This window comes from Tamandua tetradactyla, chromosome 11, assembly GCF_023851605.1.
Source record: "Tamandua tetradactyla isolate mTamTet1 chromosome 11, mTamTet1.pri, whole genome shotgun sequence".
NCBI lineage: Eukaryota > Metazoa > Chordata > Mammalia > Pilosa > Myrmecophagidae > Tamandua > Tamandua tetradactyla.
In genome coordinates, this window is record NC_135337.1 from 5,032,668 (window position 1) to 5,052,798 (window position 20,131).

The 20,131-nt window shown below is 39.1% G+C and overlaps 1 protein-coding gene across 3 annotated transcripts in view; it reads right to left on the reverse strand.

The window, feature by feature from the left end:
* Positions 1–20,131, reverse strand: part of SLC22A15 (solute carrier family 22 member 15) — a 106,187-nt gene that overhangs the window by 7,966 nt on the left and 78,090 nt on the right. For 2 of the 3 annotated variants that reach the window (XR_013159192.1, XM_077119784.1), the window contains exons 9-10: positions 4,049–4,169; positions 2,448–2,520 (exon numbers count right to left, since the gene is read on the reverse strand). Coding sequence is in view for 1 of the 3 variants with exons in the window: in XM_077119784.1 (XP_076975899.1) it covers positions 2,448–2,520; positions 4,049–4,169 (194 nt within the window). In the remaining 2 variants the exon portion in view is untranslated. Of the gene's footprint in view, positions 1–2,443; positions 2,521–4,048; positions 4,170–20,131 lie in introns of all 3 variants that reach the window. The other variant, XR_013159193.1, reaches the window with a different exon arrangement.

Sequence of the window (20,131 nt, forward strand, 5' to 3'; positions counted from 1 at the left end):
ATGCTGGAAAAACTTTTTAAATGAATAAGGGGAAGATTCTGGAAGAGTTGTAAGAAGCTTGATAGAGAAGGCCTAGAATGCTTTGAAGAGAAATGAGGCATGTATTATTTCAGACTGGAAGGAAAGTGAGCCTTGTTTTAAAATGGCAGATAATCTGACAAAATTGACTAGTGGCTTTGGCTGGAAGGCAGAATTTAAAAGCCATGAACTTGGATATTTAGCAGAAGAGATCTCCAGATTAAATGTCGAAAGCACAGCCTGGTTTCTCCTCACAGCTTATAGTGAAATGTGACAGGAGAGAGATAAGCTGAAACCTGAACTCTTGAGTAAAAAGAAACCAGACATTGATGTCCTGGAAAATTCTGGGCCTCCAGAAAGGGAGACCCCAGAGAATAGTGCCCCATGTGAGGACTTGACCAGATGTGGAAGCAGTCAGCTATCTCAGAAAAAGCCAGGATTGGACATGGAGTTATCCAGGAAGGATCTGTGGAAACTCCTTATGTCTGATGGGCATGATCCAAGGCTACTGCATAGAAAGCCAATGAGAGTGCTGTGGGACATGCATAAACAGAGCCGCTGCCAATCTGGACTGAGGGGTTCAGAGAAGGGACACATTGGAGGAAAAATAACTTCAGAGGCAAAACCATGGAGGCTGAGGTTTGAAGTCAAGAAGCCTCGGGCCAGGAGAGCGGACCCACCCAAGCCCAAGGAGAGGGTGAGTTTGCCCCAAAGGCAGAGGATGGGCCTTCCACCTGGTTGCAGTGGAAGAGTCATGCCGCCTCAGACCTTGGAGAGGGTGAAGCACATTCCTTGGGGTTTGGGGAGAGCCTGGCTGCCACCACACGGAGGGGTTGAGCGTGTGTCCCGGAGATGGCAGAGAGCCCGGGTGCAGCCCCATGCTTGGAGATGGTGGAGCTGAGAAAAAGGTGGTCTCCCCAGTGTCCCCTAAGGTTGTGTTCGGAGAGGGGCAGGCCTCTGGGTGGGCCTTTAGAAAGGGTGGAACTGCTGCTTTCAGAAGCCCTGAGGAGAAATGACTCTCAGACTTTGAAATCTGATGGACTTTGCCCTGCGGGTTTTCAAAACTGCTTGGGTACTGTGACCCCTGTGTTCCTTCCTCCCTATGGAAATGGGTATATGTACCCCATGATTGTTCCTCCTTTGTATGCTGGCAGCAAATAACTTGTTATGAGTTTTCAAAGGTCCAGAAACAGAGGAGAATTTGCCTGAGCACAGACCATACTTATACCCAACCTTGATGAGACTTTGTACTGGTTTTAACCTTGTATTGCATTTGATTGTTACTGAAATGCTTTAAAGTTTTCTGATATTGTGATAGAATTAATGTATTTTGTATATGGGAAAAACATGTCTTTTTTAGGATCCAGAGGGTGGAATGTGCTGGTTTGAAAAGATGTATGTACCCTAGAAAAGTCGTGTTTTAATCTTAATTCCTTTTGTAAAGGCAGCCATTTCTTTTAATCCCTGTTCAGTACTGTATGCTTGAAACTGTAATTAGATCATCTCCCTGGAGATGTGATTTAATCAAGAGTGGTTTTTAAACTGGATTAGGTGATGATATGTCTCCACTCATTTGGGTGGGTCTTGATTAGTTTCTTAAGTCCTATAAAAGAGGAAAAACTTTGGAGAATGAGAGATTCAGAGAGAGCAGAGCAGAACGACATAGCCACTAGAAACAGAGTCCACCAGACAGTGACCTTTGGAGACAAAGAAGGAAAATGCCTCCCAGGGAGCTTCATGAAACAGGAAGCCAGGGGAAGAAGCTAGCAAATGATGCCATGTTCACCATGTGCCCTTCCAGATGAGAGAGGAACCCTGACCATGTTCACCATGTGCCCTTCCAGATGAGAGAGGAACCCTGACTGTGTTCACTATGTGACTTTCCAGATGAGACAGAAACTCTGACTGTGTTCACCATGTGCCCTTCCACTTGAGAGAGAAACCCTGAACTTCATCGGCCTTCTTGAACCAAGGTATCTTTCCCTGGATGCCTTTGATTGGACATTTCTATAGACTTGTTTTAATTGGGACATTTTCTAGCGCTTAGAACTGTAAACTAGCAACTTCTTAAATTCCCCCTTTTAAAAGTCCTTCTGTTTCTCATATATTGCATTCCGGCAGCGAGCAGACTAGAACAACAGTAATGCCTCAATAAATATGTGCTGATGGACTAACTTATGAAGGGGACAGGAAGGAAGCAAAGCTGGCACTAGCTGACTCGACAGTGGCTGGAAACTTTAGCAAAAAAAATCACAGCCACTAGGTCCATCTACCCTGATGGAACGCTGGAGTCTTCATTTAAAAGACACAAGGCTCCCATTTGTGTGAGGCCATCTTAAACGGCATCATTACCTCTTTCTACTCAAAGCACGAGCATTTCCAAAACAGAGAATAACAAAAAACAAAACCAGGAGGAGGTACAAACCAACCAGTGAGGGGATGAAGGGAGCAATAATCCCACCAACTCGGGAGAACATGGAACAGGTTCCAAGCCCAACGTTCCTGAAAGGCAGAAGAAAACATAAAGGAAATCAGTAAATTCTCAGGGGAGCATTTAAGGGCCATGGGAACAAGTGGGTCTGGAACAGCACATCCCAAAGTGGAAGCACGGGGTCTAACACAATTTCCTGTGCAGACGGAAATGCTCTATAACTGCACTGTCCGATACGGTGGCCACTAAGCACATGTGGCTACTGAGCATTTGAAATGTTTTTTTTATGAGACTGAAGAACCGATTTTTAGTTTAAATAGCCACATGAGGCTGCAAGCTACTATGTCAGATGGTGCAGCCAGACAATGCTGTAGAAATGAACATCAGACTACTTCTTGCCAAATGTTCTTCTCATTTTTGTTTCTTAAGTCTTTCGTCAGTTCATATAGCCAGAAAGAGCCAGGGTTTTATGAAAAAACCTGAGAAATCTGCACAGTTAATTAAACTCAGTGAACTAACCATTTAAGAGTCAGGTTTATCAATAGGACTTGACAGTTGAACTTGTATTTCCAGAAAACCAGAACAATACCTTTTTGAGGAGCTGGGTTTGAAGGATGTGGGAAGGGAAGGAATGATGTCAGTCATAGACTGGGGGCATTATCACCATTTTATCCCAGCTTAATCATTAATCATCTCTTCTGTTCATTTTCAAGAAGTCCAGTTTGGACAAAACAGTCACCATAGTTTTACAGCCAGGAGCCAGAAGAAAGTAGGTTACAGGAACAGTTAGGAAATGACTAGTCAGTTACAGAAAACCTGATCTTTTTATTGGGAAAAAGGGATTTTACATTAACGGGCAGAAAGAACTATCAGGCACTGGGAATCGAACCTGGGTCTCCAGCATGGCAAGGAAGAACTCTGCCTGCTGAGTCACTGTGGCCTGCCCTGAAATGATTCTTGAAAGGAATGTAAAAGCTCTGGTTGAAGGAATAATGGCTCAAACCATTATTAGCTTAAGTTGTACCCCACCCTTCAAATTTGGATTTGGTTTTTTGTTTTCATACTTATTCTATCAAGGGAAATTTAGGATGGGATATTCTTTTTGAAAGAAGCATGTCCTACTCACTAAACATCTAATATTTAAATCCAATATTACTTATTACTCTATGACATTTCTCTTAAAAATGTTGTCTGATTGTTCATGTGCCCTGCTAAAATGTAGGTTCTGTGAGAGGAGACCTTGTCCCTCTGTCACATGCCTGACACAGGATGGGTGATCAAACAGAGGAAAGCCACAGAAACGAACACTGCATCAGAGTGCTATCTGACAATATGTCTAGTGCAGAGTTCTTATTTCACCATTTGTATGAGGGAATTCAGCTCAAGCCAGAGCTTTGTTTCCTACATTTTCTTCAGTTAAGCAGGCAAAGACTGGTCTACAAAGACAGTTTCTGCGCTGACCGCTGCTGGCCGAGCCGCTGCTGTCCCCCGATGCTAACTACACTCCAGATGGAGTGAGAACCACGCCTCCGTTAAGGGCAGCATATATGACAAAACGCAGAACGTGTGAAGGTGGAAGTCACTGTGTGGGACACATACCTGATGACGGTAGGGTAAAGCTCGGAGGTGTAGATATAAACAATGTTAAAGGCAGCACTGATTGTCAGCTTCCCCAGCAAGGACAAGGAATGGCTGTTCATCACTGCAAACACACCTGCACCTGAGGAGGACAGGTACAACACCTATGAGGGCCTTAGCTCAGAAACAGTCTTTTAAGACACATATGATTTTTATTTATTTATTTATTTTTGCATGGGCAGGCACCGGAAATCGAACCCGGGTCTCCGGCATGGCAGGCGAGAACTCTGCCTGCTCAGCCACCGTGGCCCACCTGACACATTCGATTTTGATCTTAAACAGTAAAGAGGGAGTACAACTGAACATACATTCAGAAGATTTAGTATTCATACACAAATACACGTGCTATACACATGTTTTGGCTCTACCCATAAAGTCTAATATAGTGGTGGTTATTAAGGGTGATTAAACTTGCAGTCACTCCTAAATGACAGAGCACCCTAAAAACTTCTGTACTATAGCAAAGAAAGTTTAATGAAACTCATTGGTTCTATCTACTAAGGGTGTCACTTGACTCTCTCTTCTTGGTAATCTTGTTTAACAAATGACAGACTTGGCACTTGAGGGGGACAGGTGATGGATGCAAAAGATGGAAATGAGGTTCAGAAAAATCCTGGCTTCAGGTAAGGGATAATCTCATTAATTTACCATGAGAAAATGTAAAACATTAATGTTCTTTACAGAGTAAGACTCTAAATATGGATGTGGTTTTTGATACTTTCTGCCACCCCCTGCCATTTGTCACTTGAATTACTAAGCAGCAATAATATTGGAGTTTCCTTATGCAATTATTTTACATAAAATGTAAAAATGCATTTAATGGTACTTCCTGATCAAAAGTACTATTTTTTTATCCTGTGGTTCTTATCTTTATTAACATTATCCTCCCTGGGATCCTACGATTTAATTATTTCTTTCCAAAGATGGTTGACCTTTCAATAATTCATGTACCTCTACATTCAAAATAACAGTTTTCTCCTTCTAAGGAAAAGAAAAATCCCACTGACTCTGTTGTACTCTGCCCCACCCACCCTCTCCTTTCACCCTCAGGCATCTCCAATGAGTGGCCGCCAGTCCCTTTCCTCAAATACATTCACCCTGTTACTCATTATCACCTGGCTTCCAAAACTACCCTCTCCTGAAACTCCTCTGCTTAGAGGTCAATGGCGATGCCCTAGTCACCAAATGTAATTGCCTCTCATTCTCCTTGACATTTTGGCCAACAGAACACTCTTTGTCCCCTTCCTTGGGACTCCATGGCTCCTATAAACCCTTGAATACCTAAAAAATCAAAAAGCCTTTCCTTCCTTTGACCTCCACTGCCCTTATATTCTCATCCATTCAAGTGACATGCTACAGACACTCCCTTGTAGTTATTTACTTTTTCATCTTTTCTGCCTGAAATATAGTTCAAGCTCCTAAGCCTAATGTCGATATGTTCCTCGCAGCACCTCCCACTGAACTACACACACTAAATATTTGCTGAATAAATAGAGAAACTATGATAAGGATTAATCTAGTGGAAAAAAATCTGTGCTTATGCTCTCGCTTCCTTCCAAGGAAGGAGGCACATGATATCCCGTTCCAAAAAACAAGTGTCACATCCCAGTTTGACCATAAAATAAATCCTCATCTACTTTCAAGATGGTGTCTGGAACACAGTGGCCCAGGCACTGCCAAATTTGACCATCTGGGGCTGTTTTCTTCTCTTCTGCCAGGCTATTTGGAAGATGTAAGCTCTTTTAAGTCCTGAATATTTTTAGGCCATGAGGTTCTTCTGGGGGAAAAAAAGAGAATCAAGCCTTCCAAATTTATCCCCAAATATGTGTCTGAACTTTTGAGATCTAACAACTTTCTCATTAGATAAAGTCATTTCCCAAAAATGAGAGCAAATTAAATTTATCAACTATTTTCTAGAAAAATGAAATGCACTGGGTAGCAGCGAACAAATGTGCACATCTGCTTGACTGCAAATGGGTTCTGGAACTGTTTTTAACCCAGAAAGGATACCACCCTTCAGAATACTTTAAGTATGGAGGTACAACCTCTTAATGTGTCAGGGAATGGCCATCCAGAGACTGGAATTAAAATGAGACTTCTCAAAAAGCTTACCATCTAAACAGTGACATAAGACCCAAGGCTGGAAGAAATCTTCTGAGTGAGGCAGAGAACTACCAGCTTCAGCCCATCTGGGGAGGGCAGCTCCACTCACTCACAGAAGACCTCACAGCAGTTTGACTAACACTTCATCTGATGCTTGCAGCTTCTCTCCCATGTGCCTGCTAACGAGTTCTCAGTTGATACTTGAACCTGGGGGTATTTACTTTTCCCCAAGGTGGCCAACATCAATTTTAAACAGCTGTTTGCTAGAAAATTATTTCTTATGCTTTTCTAGGACTCCAGTCTGGGGAGCTGCTGGGATTAGCAGTCAACCCTAGTTAATGTTTAGGAAGGCTCTGCAGCCTGGATTCCTGACCTTGGCTGTTTACCTGCAAATGAAGCCAGACATTATTGACTATTACCAATGGCTGTTCAAAATGACCATCTAGTAAACAAGAGTGAAAATGACCATCTAGTAAACAAGAGTGATTTAAAAGGTAAAATTAAACTAAGTTAATGGAAAGAAGATTCTCAAAACACATTTTCTTCTAAGTACTTAAGAGGGTATGTGTTTATTCCAATGATACAGCTACTAAGGGCATCATTTTTGGAACCAGTTTTCTGGAAGTTTTCTCAGAGCCCATCTGGGGTCACCAGAATAAAATAACAAAGTATCTCAGTATTTTCTAATCATATTCCACTTCTGACCAAAAATAGTAAAAAAATCACCTTGATTATCCATTTTATTCACTGGATTATTAGGAGCAAAATTTTCAACATATGTTAAAATCTTGAAGACAGCCTCAGGTGGGATAAGTAATTGTGTATCCAATTCCTTTGCTTTTCTTGAGCTTTTTTTTTTTTTAAGAAAAATACCCTATTGCACAAGATGAAAATAATTCAAACAATATTAAAGATAACTGGTTCTCTCATTCTCTTTCTTAGAGGCAACCACACGCATATGCATGCATACACACACTTCAAAAAATACAAGTGGGAGGATACTAGGCAAAATGCTCTGCATCCTTGTGACAGTTTTACAAAACATTCTGCAAACTTCCAATAACAGTTTCAGACACTGTTCTGGTTTGGCTAGCTGCCAGAATGCAACACACCAGAGACAGACTGGCTTTCAATAAAAGGGGATTTATTTAGTTAACATAGAGTTCTTCAGAGGAAAGTCAGCTAATTTTCAACTGAGGTTCTGTCTTACGTGGGAAGGTACAGGGTGATCTCTGCTGGCCTTCTCTCCAGGCCTCTGGGTTCCAACAACTTTCCCCGGGGGTGATTTCTTTCTGCATCTTCAAAGGCCTGGGCTGAGCTCTGAGTGCTGAGATGAGGCATGCTGAGCTGCTTGGGCTGTGCTATGTTGAGTTCTCTCATTTAAGCACCAGCCAATTAAATCAAACATTGTTCACTGCAGCAGGCACATCTCTTAGCTGACTGCAGATGTAATCAGCAACTGATGAGGTTCACATGCCATTGGCTCATGTCCCCAGCAACAGAACTAGGCACCTTCACCTGGCCGAGTTGACACCTGAATCTAACTGCCACAGACACTATGCTGGTTTGAATCTGTTATTGCACCTCAGAAACGACCATGTTCTTTTAATCCTAATTGTGGGGACAGACCTATTGTGGGTGGGACCTTTTGGTTAGGCTATTTCAGTGGAGATGTGAACCTGCCCATTCAAGGTGGGTCTTAATCCCCTTGCTCTCTGAACTCAGAGAGCTCAGAGAATCTAAGAGATGAAATGCAGAGAAAAGCCTCTGGAGGAGAGAGAGCCACTGAAATCAACCTAGGAAAGAAGGACCAGCCGATGTCGTCATGTGCCGTTCCATGTTAGAGGAAACCTAGGAGCCACTCCTCTGAGAAAATATCTTCCTCTTGCTGTCTTAATTTGGACATTTCCATGGCCTTAGAACTGTAAATTTGTAACTTAATAAATCCTCATTGAAAAACCCAACCTATTTCTGGTATATTGCATTCTGGCAGCTTTAGCAAACCGAAACAGATGCCAACTGCAAAGACTGTAGTAGCTCAATCAATTCAATTCTGGCTTTAATTACCCAGACTCCACAGGTTAAGGGCAATTCTCTACAAGACTGTCCTTCAGGCACTAGTCTTAAGTTTGGGGGCCCAGGCCCCCCTATATTGCTGACCAATTGGCTAAAAATCTGGGCGTTCACCACCATGCACTTGGGTTTGATAATCTGCTAAGACAACTCACAAAACTCACCTAAAGTGCTATTCTTACTATAGTTTTATTATAGTAAAAGGATACAAATAAGAAGTCAAAAGAAGAGACACATAGGGCAAGGTTAGGAGGGACTCAATGCCATGTCCTCACTAAGTGAAGTTAGAACAGCTCACCTGCCCAGCACAGCAGCGATACATTTATTTTTTCAGTCACGGACACTCATAGAGCATCAAGAGTTCATATGGGGTCTCGTTATGTAGGCATGAGTGACAAAATCAACATCCATGTGGTAAACTCAGTCTGCTGCTCTCTTTCCCTCCCAAAATCAGGGAAGTGAGGCTGACATGACATGGCTCAAAGCCCCAACCCCTAAGAACATGGTTTCTAGTGTGGCCAGCCCCCTACCCTAAGACTGCAGGTATGGCTGGGCCTGCCCTGCAACTATCACAGGAAATCCAAAGATTCAGAGGTTTTTCCTGGGAACTGGGGACAAAGACCAACTAAGTTTTTCGTCATACCACAATCGTGCCATCGTTCATTTACTTAATCAACAAGTATGTGTCAGACACTGTAATGAATAATGAGGATACAGTCTTTTTCACTTATGGACATATCTTGGAAATCACTTTCCTATCACACATACAGATCTATCTCATTCTTTTTAATGGCTATATAGCATTCCATTGTATGAATGTACCATAATATATTAGCCAGCTTCCTATCAATAAACATCGAGTGGTTTCCAGCTGTTCTTATACATCTTTGTGCATATGTACAGGATACATTTCTAGAATTAGAACTGCAGAATCAAAGGATATGTACAATTTAAATTTTCACACAGAAAGGATATGCCTGTTTTTATTCCCAGCAACGATATCCTAAAGTGGGCTGTTTTCACTAAAACACTTTATCATCAAACTTTTTGAACTTCATCAGTCTGAGGTGAAAAATGGAATCTTATTTTGAATGTGTATGTGTGTGGGTATCCATTTGTTCCAGTATCATTTGCTGAAAAGGCTAAGGCTATTCTTTCTTCATTGGACTGTTTTGGCATCCCTGTTGAAAACCAATTGACTTCAACTATAAGGCTTTGTTTCTGGATTCTCAATTATTCTATTCCATTGATCTATATATCTATCTATATACTAGCATCACACTGTTTTGATTACTACAGCTTCAATGTAAGTCACCCAGATTTTTTTATTTTCAAGATTGTTTGAGCTACCTGGTGTCCCTGGCATTTCTTAGTTTATCAATTTTTACACAAAAGGCAGCTAAGATTTTTTTTTTACCTTTTACCTTTTTTACTGTATAATATAACATATATACAAAGCAAAGAAAGAAAAAAGCACTCAAAGCACTCTTCAACAAGTAGTTACAGGACAGATCCCAGAGTTTTTCAAGGGCTACTATACAATCATCTCAGATTTTTCCATGTGGCTGCTCCAGTACATTGGAGGTTAGAAGGAATAAATACTTTTTTGTCATCACAATTGACTTTTTTTTCTGTTTTGGAAAAATAAAATATATACAAAAAAAGCAATAAATTTCAAAGCCTAGCACAACAATTAGTTATAGAACAGATTTCAGAGTTTGGTATGGGGTTTAATTCCACAATTTTAGGTTTTTACTTCTAGCTAAGGCAGCTAAGATTTTGATAGGGATAGTGTTGAATTTGTAGATCAATTAGAGGAGTATTGCCATCTGAACAATATTAAATCTTTGGATTTGTGAACCCAGGATCCCTTTTCATTTATTTAGGTCTTCTTTAATTTATTTCAACAATGTTTTGTTTTCATTGTACAAGTCTCATACTTTTGTCAAATTTACTTCTAAGTCGTCTATTCTTTAGTCTACTGTAAATTGAATCTTCTTAATTTCATTTTCACATTGTTCACTGCCAAAGCATATAAATGCAATTGAGTTTTGTCTGTTGAACTTGTAAACTGCAACCTTGCTTCCCACATGTATTAGTTCTAATAGTATTTTTGTGTGAGTGGATGGCTTAGGATTTTCGGTATATAGATCATATCATCTGTGAATAGAGACAGTTTCTTTCTAATCTCTATCCAGTTTTGTTTAGTTGTCTATTTACCTTGGCTAGAACTTCAAATATGATGTTGTATTAGTTTTCTATTGTTTAACCTGAAACTCTGTGGCTTAAAACAACACAATTTTATAGGTTCTGTGGTTCAGAAATCCAGCATGAGTCTCAGTGGAGGAAAATCCAAGTGTCAGCAGGCTGTGTTCCTTTCGGAGAATCCATTTCCTGTTCAATCAAGTTATTGGCAGTATTCAGTTCCTTGTGATTGGAGGACCAAGGCTCCATTTTCTTACTGGCTGTAAACTAAGGGCCATTTCCATCTTCAGAGGGAGCCACATTCCTTCCCCAGTCTTCAGAGTCAGCAACAGCAGGTTGAGTTCTTCTCACCCAGTATCTCTATGACCCACTCTTCCATCATCTTCCACTTTTAAGGACTCATGTGATTACACTGGTCCACCTGGAATAATTTCCTTATCTTAAGGTTTGTAACCTTATTCACCGTCTGCAAAGTCTCTTCTGCCATGTAAGGTAGCACAGTCACGGTTCCAGAGATTGGGGTGTGAACATGTTTGAACATTCTTCTGCCTACCACAAAGGCTGACTAGAAGCTGAGAGCAGAAATCCTTGTCCCATTCCTTAGGGAAGACGTTCCATCGCCCACCACTGAGTGTGATGTTAGCTGTGACTTTTCATAGATGCCCATTCCATTCTTAGTTTATTGAGTATTTTCATGATGAAAGTGTTTAATTTTGTCTAATGCTTTTTTCTGAGTCTACTGAGATGATCATGTGGCCTATATCCTGTATTTTCCTTCACTCATGAAGCAATCTAGTGCTGACATTTATTTTTTGTGGCAAGTCTTTGTTTTTGCTTTTTTTAATTTAGATAAAATTCATATAGTATATAATTAACCATTTTAAGTGTGCAATTCAGGGACATTTAGTGCATTTGCAATATTATGCAACCATCACCTCTCTCTAGTTTCAAAACTTTTTCAACACCCCAGAAGAACAAATCATAACAATTAAGTAATCACTCTCCATTCCCTCTTCCCCTGCAAACCACTAATCAGCTTTGTGTCTCCATGTACTTGCCTACTGTGGCTATTTCATATTAAAGGATTCGTACGACATAAATGAATTTTGTGTCAGGCTTCTTTTATTTAGTGTAATGATTTCAGGGTTCATCAAAGTAGCAGCATGTATAAATACTTCATTTCTTTTTGTGGCTGAATAATATTCAAATAGAAAAGTTCTTAAATTCTAAGTATTAAAAACGTAGATACCATTTGATCGGCTATGAAAAAGTCTTTTGATGAACAAAAGTTTTTAATTTTGAGATCTGTTGGGGTCTTCTATTTATTCTAAGGTCAGTATAGGTTATTCATGTCTTTCTAGGAATTTGTTCATTTCATCTAAATCATCTAATTTGTTGGCCTACAGTTGTTCACAGTATCCTGTTAGGATCCTTCTTATTTCTGTGGGGTCAGTAGTAATGTCCCCCCTCTCAGTTATGATTTTATTTATTTGTGTCTTCTCTTTTTTGCTTTGTTAGCCTAGCTAATAGTTTGTCAATTTTATTGATGCTTTCAAAGAATCAGCTTTTTGTTATTTCTCTCTATTGTTCTATTACTCTCAATTTCATTTACTTCTACACTAATCTTTGTTATTTCTTTCCCTCTGCTTGCTCCGTGGTTGATCTGCTGTTCTTTTTCTTGTCCCTTCAGTTGTGTACTTAGGTCTTCGACTTTACCTCTTTCTTCTTTTTTATTGTAAGAATTTAGTACCATAAATTTTCCTCTCAGCACTGCTTTTGCTGCATTCCATAAGTTCTGACATGCTGCAATCTCATTTTCATTTGTCTCAAGAAATAACTGATTTTTCTTGAAATTTATTTCTCTGTCATTACCCCAAGGTTTTAACTTACTAATCTGAAAAGATAACAACTTAGCTTCAATAGCATACATGTTCTCTGCTCCCATACCTGTTTCCCCTCTTATGTCATTTTTGTCCCACTTTATCACCTTATATTTTGCATGTCCATTATCATGAAATATGCCTTTTCCTACAAGGAAATGGACATGCAAAATATAAGATGATAAAGTGGGACAAAAATAATTCTGACTCCTATAATAATTTCAAAATAGAGTCACTTTTATAAAAATTTTAAAAAGAGTTGTATATTGAGGATACAGTAACATTGGGTTTTGCATTTACCCTTTTAGGTAACCTTACTGGTAATCTTCCTATTTTTTCACATTACCTCAAATCACTCTCTCCTGTCTTTTCCTTTCAACCTGCAGACCTCTCTTCAATAATTCCTGCAGGGAAGGGCTCCTATTGATGAAGTCTTTCAATTTCTGTTTATCTGTGAATATTTTATATTCTTCCACATTTTTGAAGGATACTTTTGCCAGATAAATAATTTTAGGCTAGCAGTTTTTCTCTGTTAGTACGCTGAATATATACCACTGCTTTCTCGCCTCCATGGCTTCTGATGCGAAATCAGCACTTAGTCTTATTGAGGATACCTTATATGTGATGAATCACTTTTTTTGCAGCTTTTAGAATTCTTTATCTTTGGCATTTGACATTCTGATTAGAATGTATGCCACTTGGAGTAGGTCTATCAGGATGTATTCTGTTTAGAGTACATTGCACTTCTTGGACAAGTATATTTATGTCTTTCATAACAGCAGCAGTTTTCAGCCATTATTTCCTCAAATATTCTTTCTGTCCCTTTTCCCTTCTCTTCTCCTTTTGGGACACCCATGACATGTTTGTTTGCATGCTTCTTGCAGTTACTCAAATGCCAAAGACACTGCTCAATTTTTTCTATTCTTTTTTCTATCTGTTTTACTGACTGTATCAGTTCAAGGTCCTGTCTTCTAGTTCATGGATCTTTTCTTCTGACTGTTCAAATCTGCTTCTGCATGCTTCCAGTGTATTTTTAATCTCTGCTATTAAAATAGCAGAGATTAAAATACATCTCCATAATTTCTGTTGTTTCTCTTTATACTTTCAAATTCTTCTTTATCCTCACACACTGTTGTTTTAATATCCTTTATCTCTTTATGCATATTTTCTTTCATCTCCTTGAATTTATTTAAATTTGTCTGAACTTCTTTAATTTGTTGTTTCAAATTCTGTGTCTTCTCTGAAGTTTTATGTTGTTCCCTTGACTAAGCCATATTGTCCTATTTCTTAGGATGGCTTATAAGTTTTTGCTGATGTCTAGGCATCTGATTATCTTGACTAGTTAACTCTGAAAGTCAGTTTCTCCCTCTTGTCTTGGGTTTTATTGTTGATTGGCCTTGTGTTAAAGGTCTTCTTTTGACTATTGGTCCAACTTCTTCTAGACCTTTAGAATAGTCCATGTTTAACTGATCAGATTTTCTCAGCTCTTCATCTGATTCTTGCCCTGGATAGGTGGTATAATTAAGATTGCACTTTCTGTGTAATTATTTCACATCCAGGAAGAAACTTCCTTTCCTTTGTTCCTTCTCTGGGAATCTTGATCTGTTCTGTTTGCTTTTGTGCAGAATTTTCTCCCCTCCCCCTATGATTTGTTTAAATTATCTCCTGTTAAGTGCACAGTTCTTCTTACTCTTTTCATTCCTAGGACCCTCCTGTCTTACAGCAGTTCAAACACCTTCTTCCCCTTTTTTTCTACCTGTGAAGCTTTTCTGCCTCCAGTTTCTTCTGTTAGGGAAACCCACCCCAGGAGGCAGATGGGGTTAATTTAGAAATGAAGGTCACTTCAGAGAGGTCCATTTTGCATTTATGTAGTCCAGTCAATAGAAAATGGATTGAGCACAGCACTTTCTAGCCACAGTTTTACCATGTATGTCTCTCTCTGTCATTTATCGTCCGAGGGGCCCTTTGTATGCAGTACTCCTTGGTGGCTTGTGCTCCACCCGGGTCTCTGTGGACTCAGGACAATGTGCTTGGATAAGTGCAGTATTCTATTGCTGCTGAAGCCAGTGGGAGGTGGGATGGACCTGGGCCACTGACTCTGAGCAACACTCAAGCTGCACAGGACTGAGTGAGAGAAGGAATGGACCAGTGGGTTTAGGATGGAAGTTTCCTACTTGATGTCTTCCCCTTCCTTTGATTCAGCATTTGTGGAGTCTTCCAGTCTCTACTGTCCTCCAGAGTTCTAAGCAAGTGGGATCTGTCCTTTTATTCACTGAATTTCTCGGGAGGGTTCTTATGTCATCACGTTGATGATGTCATGTCTCATGAGGGATTTTTTGTTTTGTTTTGCATGGGCAGGTACTGGGAATCGAACCTGGGTTTCTGGCATGGCAGGTGAGAATTATGCCACTGAGCCACCAAAGCACTGCCCTCTCATGTGGATTCTTTGTTGTTGTGGTGGTGGTTTGTTTGTTTTTTAACATGGGCAGGCACTGGGAAACTCTCATGTGGTTTTGACTTGCATTTCCTTAATGATCAAAGCTGTCGACAACTTTTCATGTGTCTATCAACCATTTGTATGTATTCTCTGGAGAAATGTCTATTCCTTTGCCCATTTAAAAAGTTAGGTGTTTTTGTTGTTGTTGTTGTTGAGTTGTAAGAGTTCTTTACATATTCTGGCTAGTTGACCCTTAACAAATACGAATGGAAAATATTTTCTCCCATTCAGTAGGCTGTCTTTTCATTTTCTTGAAAATGTCCTTGATGCACAAAAGTTTTTAATTTTGAAAAGTCCATTTAATCTACTTTTTCAGGTGTTGTTCAAGCTTTTTTGTAAAGACTAAGAATCCACTGTAAACTTAATCCACTTATTAAAGACTAAGAATCCATTAAAGGTCATGAAGATTTACCCCGATGTTCTGTTCTAATAATTTTATAGTTTTAGCTCTTTTATTTGAGTCATTTTTCCATTTAGAGTTAATATTGCTTATGGAGTAAGGTAGGGTTCATCTTCATTCTTTGACATTTTGTTGTCTAGCTATCCCAGCACCATCTGTTGTAAAGGCTATCCTTCCCCAACCCTAACCTCTTGAATGGTCTTGGCATTCTTGTCAAAAATCAACTGATTTTAAATTTAAGAGTTTATATATGGATTCTCAATTTTATTTCCATTGGTCTGTATGTCTATCCCATGCAAGTACTTTCACACTGTTGTTTGTTTGTTTTTCCACATTGTTATGATTAATGAAGTTTGTACCAAGTTTTGAAATTGGGAAGTTTGGGTCCTCCAACATTGTTTATCTTTTTCAAATTGTTTTGGCCATTTGGTGCCTCTTGCAATTCCTTATGAATTTGAGTATAGTTTTTCCCTTTCTGCAAGAAAGGCCACTTAAACACTGATGGGGATTGTACTGAATCCATAGATCACTTTGGGGAGTATTCTGGGTAGTTTTTTTTATTACCAATTCAATGTATTTAGTGTTTATAGACTATTCATATTTTCTATTTCTTCTTGGATTAGTTTCAGTAGTTTGCATTTTTCTAGGAATTTGTCCACTTCATCAGCTATCTAATTGATTGGCATTCAATTGTTCATAATATTCCCTTGTACTCTAGTTTATTTTTGTAAGGTTGGTAGTGATGACCCTCCTTTGTTCTTAATTTCCATAATTCGAATCCTCTCAATTTTTCCCTGGCCAATCTAGCCAAAGGTTTGTTGCTTTTATTGATCTTTTCAAAGAACCAACTTTTGTTTTTGTAGATTTTCTCTATTGTTTCTCTATTCTCTATCTTATATGGGAACATAAACAATTCATGGTCCTGTATTCTAAGGATTGTTCCACCTGCTCCTTTCTGGTGGTCCTTTTCCTGGCCTCAGTAATTTCCTCATATGCATGCACAGGTCCTCATACGCACAGATCAGATCTAGAGCTCCCCACTGTTGCTTACTCCTCTCTAGTATTTGCCCAGAAATTCTAGTCATCTTGGTTTCCCAAGATTCAGATTATATTTCCTTAGTTTAGGAAGAATATCAGGCTTTGTTGTGCTCCCTCCCTCTCCCTGTACTGTAGCTTGGTAAACCAAAGGCAGGATACTCTTAGAGATCACACTGCTTGTTTCTTTTCCCTCAGGAATCTGTTGACCCTGTTGACCAATACCTGAAAACTACCATTCTCATATCTTATTTAGTTTCAAAGTTGTTTAAAGCAGGAGGATAGCTGGTTCCTATAGCATTTTGTTGTCAATTCTCATCTGATCTCTTCTTTTATCACTATTTTTGAATCAAACATTTCTCTCACTAAATTATAAGCTCTTTGAGGCCAGGAAATGGCTCTTGTTTATGAATACTATCTTTATATATTAGGCATTAGAGAAGTCAAATGAATAAAGAATGGGCAGACCAAAGTTGAGGTAAGAAATGAGATATAAAGGTTTCATTAGAGCTGAGTCTGAAGACACTCCTTTTAACTACAAAATTGTTCATCTAGCCATGTGCCATGACCTCCTGGTGTTCAAATTCTCTGACAGGACCAAAACTACCATAAACTTCCTTGCCAATGAGAGCCCACTGCCACTCTGACAACCCAGATTCTTGGACCTTAGCCAATTCCTCATGAGATGGCATTAATCCTCTAAGACTATAGTTTCACTATGATCATTGAGTACCTTGTTCCTAAATTCAAAGATGACAAGACAGCACTGCTGAAAGGGAAATGACTTTAGATCAGAAAGACCTGAAATCTGAATTTTATATGTAACCCTGAGCAAGTGGCTTGACATGTTGCTTTAGTTTCTTTATTCCTTATTTACAAAATAAGGCTTAATATCTAATAACTTCTATATATAAAGAGAACCCTACACATCGTTGGCACTTCATATTTAGTAGCCATAATAATTATAATTAATTATAATCCTCCAAGCCAGGAGAGACATCAGATAAAAATGCATGATAACCTAAAATTGAGAATGTTAATGGACTGTGGACTTTGGGCCCTCTACATGATGTCTGATGAATGCAGGTGGCTGAAGGATGCACTGATGGAGAAATAGATTGGTAACTGATGGCATATACTTACGAATGAAGGTTGTGCTGCTACAAAAAGGACAAAGTCGTAATGACGTGAATGAACATCTCGAACATTTGGTGAGGCAAAATAAGCCAGAAACAAAAGAACAACAATGGTATAGTCACCTTTAGAAAATGCTTATAAGAAAACAGGAGCCTAGTCTGTAAGCTTTTAGAGCAAACACGTTAAGTCCAGAATGGTGATTATTATTTCTGGATTTTGAGAGGCTGTTTTATATAAATCACCTGTTATTTAAAGATAAGAACGAAGCCAAACAGGCTGGGGTTAAAGTAATTCAGAACATAGGGGTAAGGAAGACAGTGTCTATATTTCAGAACCACATATACTCTTTGAGACCAATGGAAGAAAGGTTTATTTGATCTGGAACTGAAATTTTCTGTAGTGCATAATCTAATTCAACCTATCTGTATAGCTCATTTGAACAACTGAAACACAGAGAGCCCAGAATAAGAAAGAGGTCCTTTAATCCTGTATAGATTATTGCATTGCCTGGAAACATCCTGGAGTATATTCAGCAGATAATCAACAAGTATTGGTAAAGTCCCCTGAGGGAGGGGAGAAAGAATATGGAACTATTAAACCTTATCAAACTATTAAACCTTATCATCAAGGTATCCCCTGATAGGGTATCAAATTCAGGGACACCCAAATCAATAGGCCATACCCTTGATCATGAGGCTTACTCTTGTGAAGCTTATGTAGGTAGCAGAGACGTTTAGCCTACCTATAGGCCTGCCTAAGAGTTACTTCTGGAGGACCTTTGTTGCTGCTCAGATGTGGCCTCAGTCTCTCTAAGCCCAACTCTGCAAGCGAAATCATTACTCTCCCCACTACGTGGGATATGATATCCAGGGGTGAAAGTCTCCCTGGCGACATGGGAGACGACTCCCAGGGATGAATCCAGACCTGGCATTATGGGATCAACAAGTACATGCTGACCAAAAGGGTGAAAAGAAGTGTAATTAATAAAGTATCAGTGGCAGAGAGAGTTCAAATAGAGTCGAGAGGCTACTCTGGAGGTTGCTGTTATGCAAGCTTCAGTTAGACCTTACTACCTTTCATAACCTGCCAACCCCCAACCATTCCAGCTAATCCTAAAGAACACCTAGAGCAATATATAAGATTCCAGGCACTAGAGTAATCTCCAGGAACCTATAACCTCCAGATGGGTCCCTGGTCCAGATACATCCTAACACCTAGCCCAGCCTCTCCAGAACATCAGATAGATCCATCTCCCTAACCCATATTAGTGACAGACCCTTCCAATATAAAAAATTTAGAACTGTCATAGTGCAAACAACCCTAATGAGAGGTATGGAAAGATCAAAAGTGATGGTGGAATTATATATGGAAGATAGGACTTAACAAATGAATATGAATGCTCAACCATTACACTGATACCTCTTTCAATATCCAGCATTTTAGAGCAGCTAGAAGTAAAAATCTAAAACTGTGGAACTATAACCCATGTCAAAGTCTGAAATGTTCTACAACTAATTGTGGTGCTGTGCTTTGAAATTTTTAACTTTTTTGTATATATGTTATTTTTCACAAAAAAAGAAAGAAAAAAAGTAAATTGTGATGATAAATATTTAAGCCCTCTAGCCTCCTATATTCTGGAGCAGCTAGAAGGAAAAATATGAGAGGATTGTATGGTAGCCCAAGACAAACTCTGGGATCTGTTCTGTCACCACTTGTTGAAGAGTGCTTTGAAAACTATTGCTTTTTTATTTCTTTGCTTTGTATATATATGATACTATACAATTAAAACAAGTTTAAAAAATGCATAACTAATCTATGGAATAAGTTAGTGGCCACCTGGTAATATTACCCCCAGGGGAGAACATTTTCTTAGAGGCCAGCGTGTGCAAATATATATTGGGCAGGGCATTCTTGCCTAATAATTATGTACCACATGCTGGGAAATGCCAAACAATCTATTTTCTAGCTTATTAGCTGTTACTCCTAGAGGTATAGTGTCACAGTACCAATAAATGCCTGAGACACACAGAACCAAAATCATCAATAATGCCACAAAAAAGTGGTATGTAGAGGGGCACATGAGTCAGCAGAAAGAACAGAATGAAATATGTTTGGAGCAAAAAAGTAACGGCAAATGAGCACAAAAAGCAGTGAGAAAATTAATGGTCTCTATACTGATACAAGATGCTAACAGAATTTTTCAAACTAGGTATTTTTCTTAGTATGAATTTATCAGAACTTTTAAACATTTAGTTTAGAACTCAAAACTTTGAAACACTGAGGGATTTGTAAGAAAATTATCACAATATTTTAAGGAATAAATATCGTAGTTGCAACGAAAATTTAAAGAACAAATATTTTTAAGCTGCCAGAAGAGAAGATTCAGGAATGGCTAAATGACTGTCTTCAAGTGTAGAAAAGATTATGCAAAAAAATAAATAAATAAAATAAAGGGTCACCATCTCTTCTCTTGTCTCTAGTGATGAATACAATGAAAAGAAATGGACCCAACTGTAGTGGGAGAGGATCATTCTAACAGTAATGGGTATTCAAAGCAGAAATAATTTACTAAGGGACATTATGGAATTTCTCTCCCTGGCAAACTTCAAAAAGAGACTAGAGGACACTTCTCTAAGTATAATGGAGGTATCAGACGCCTGAGGCACACCTGCAGAGTGGGAAAAGCATTCTGCTGTGCTATGTTTCTTACCTAG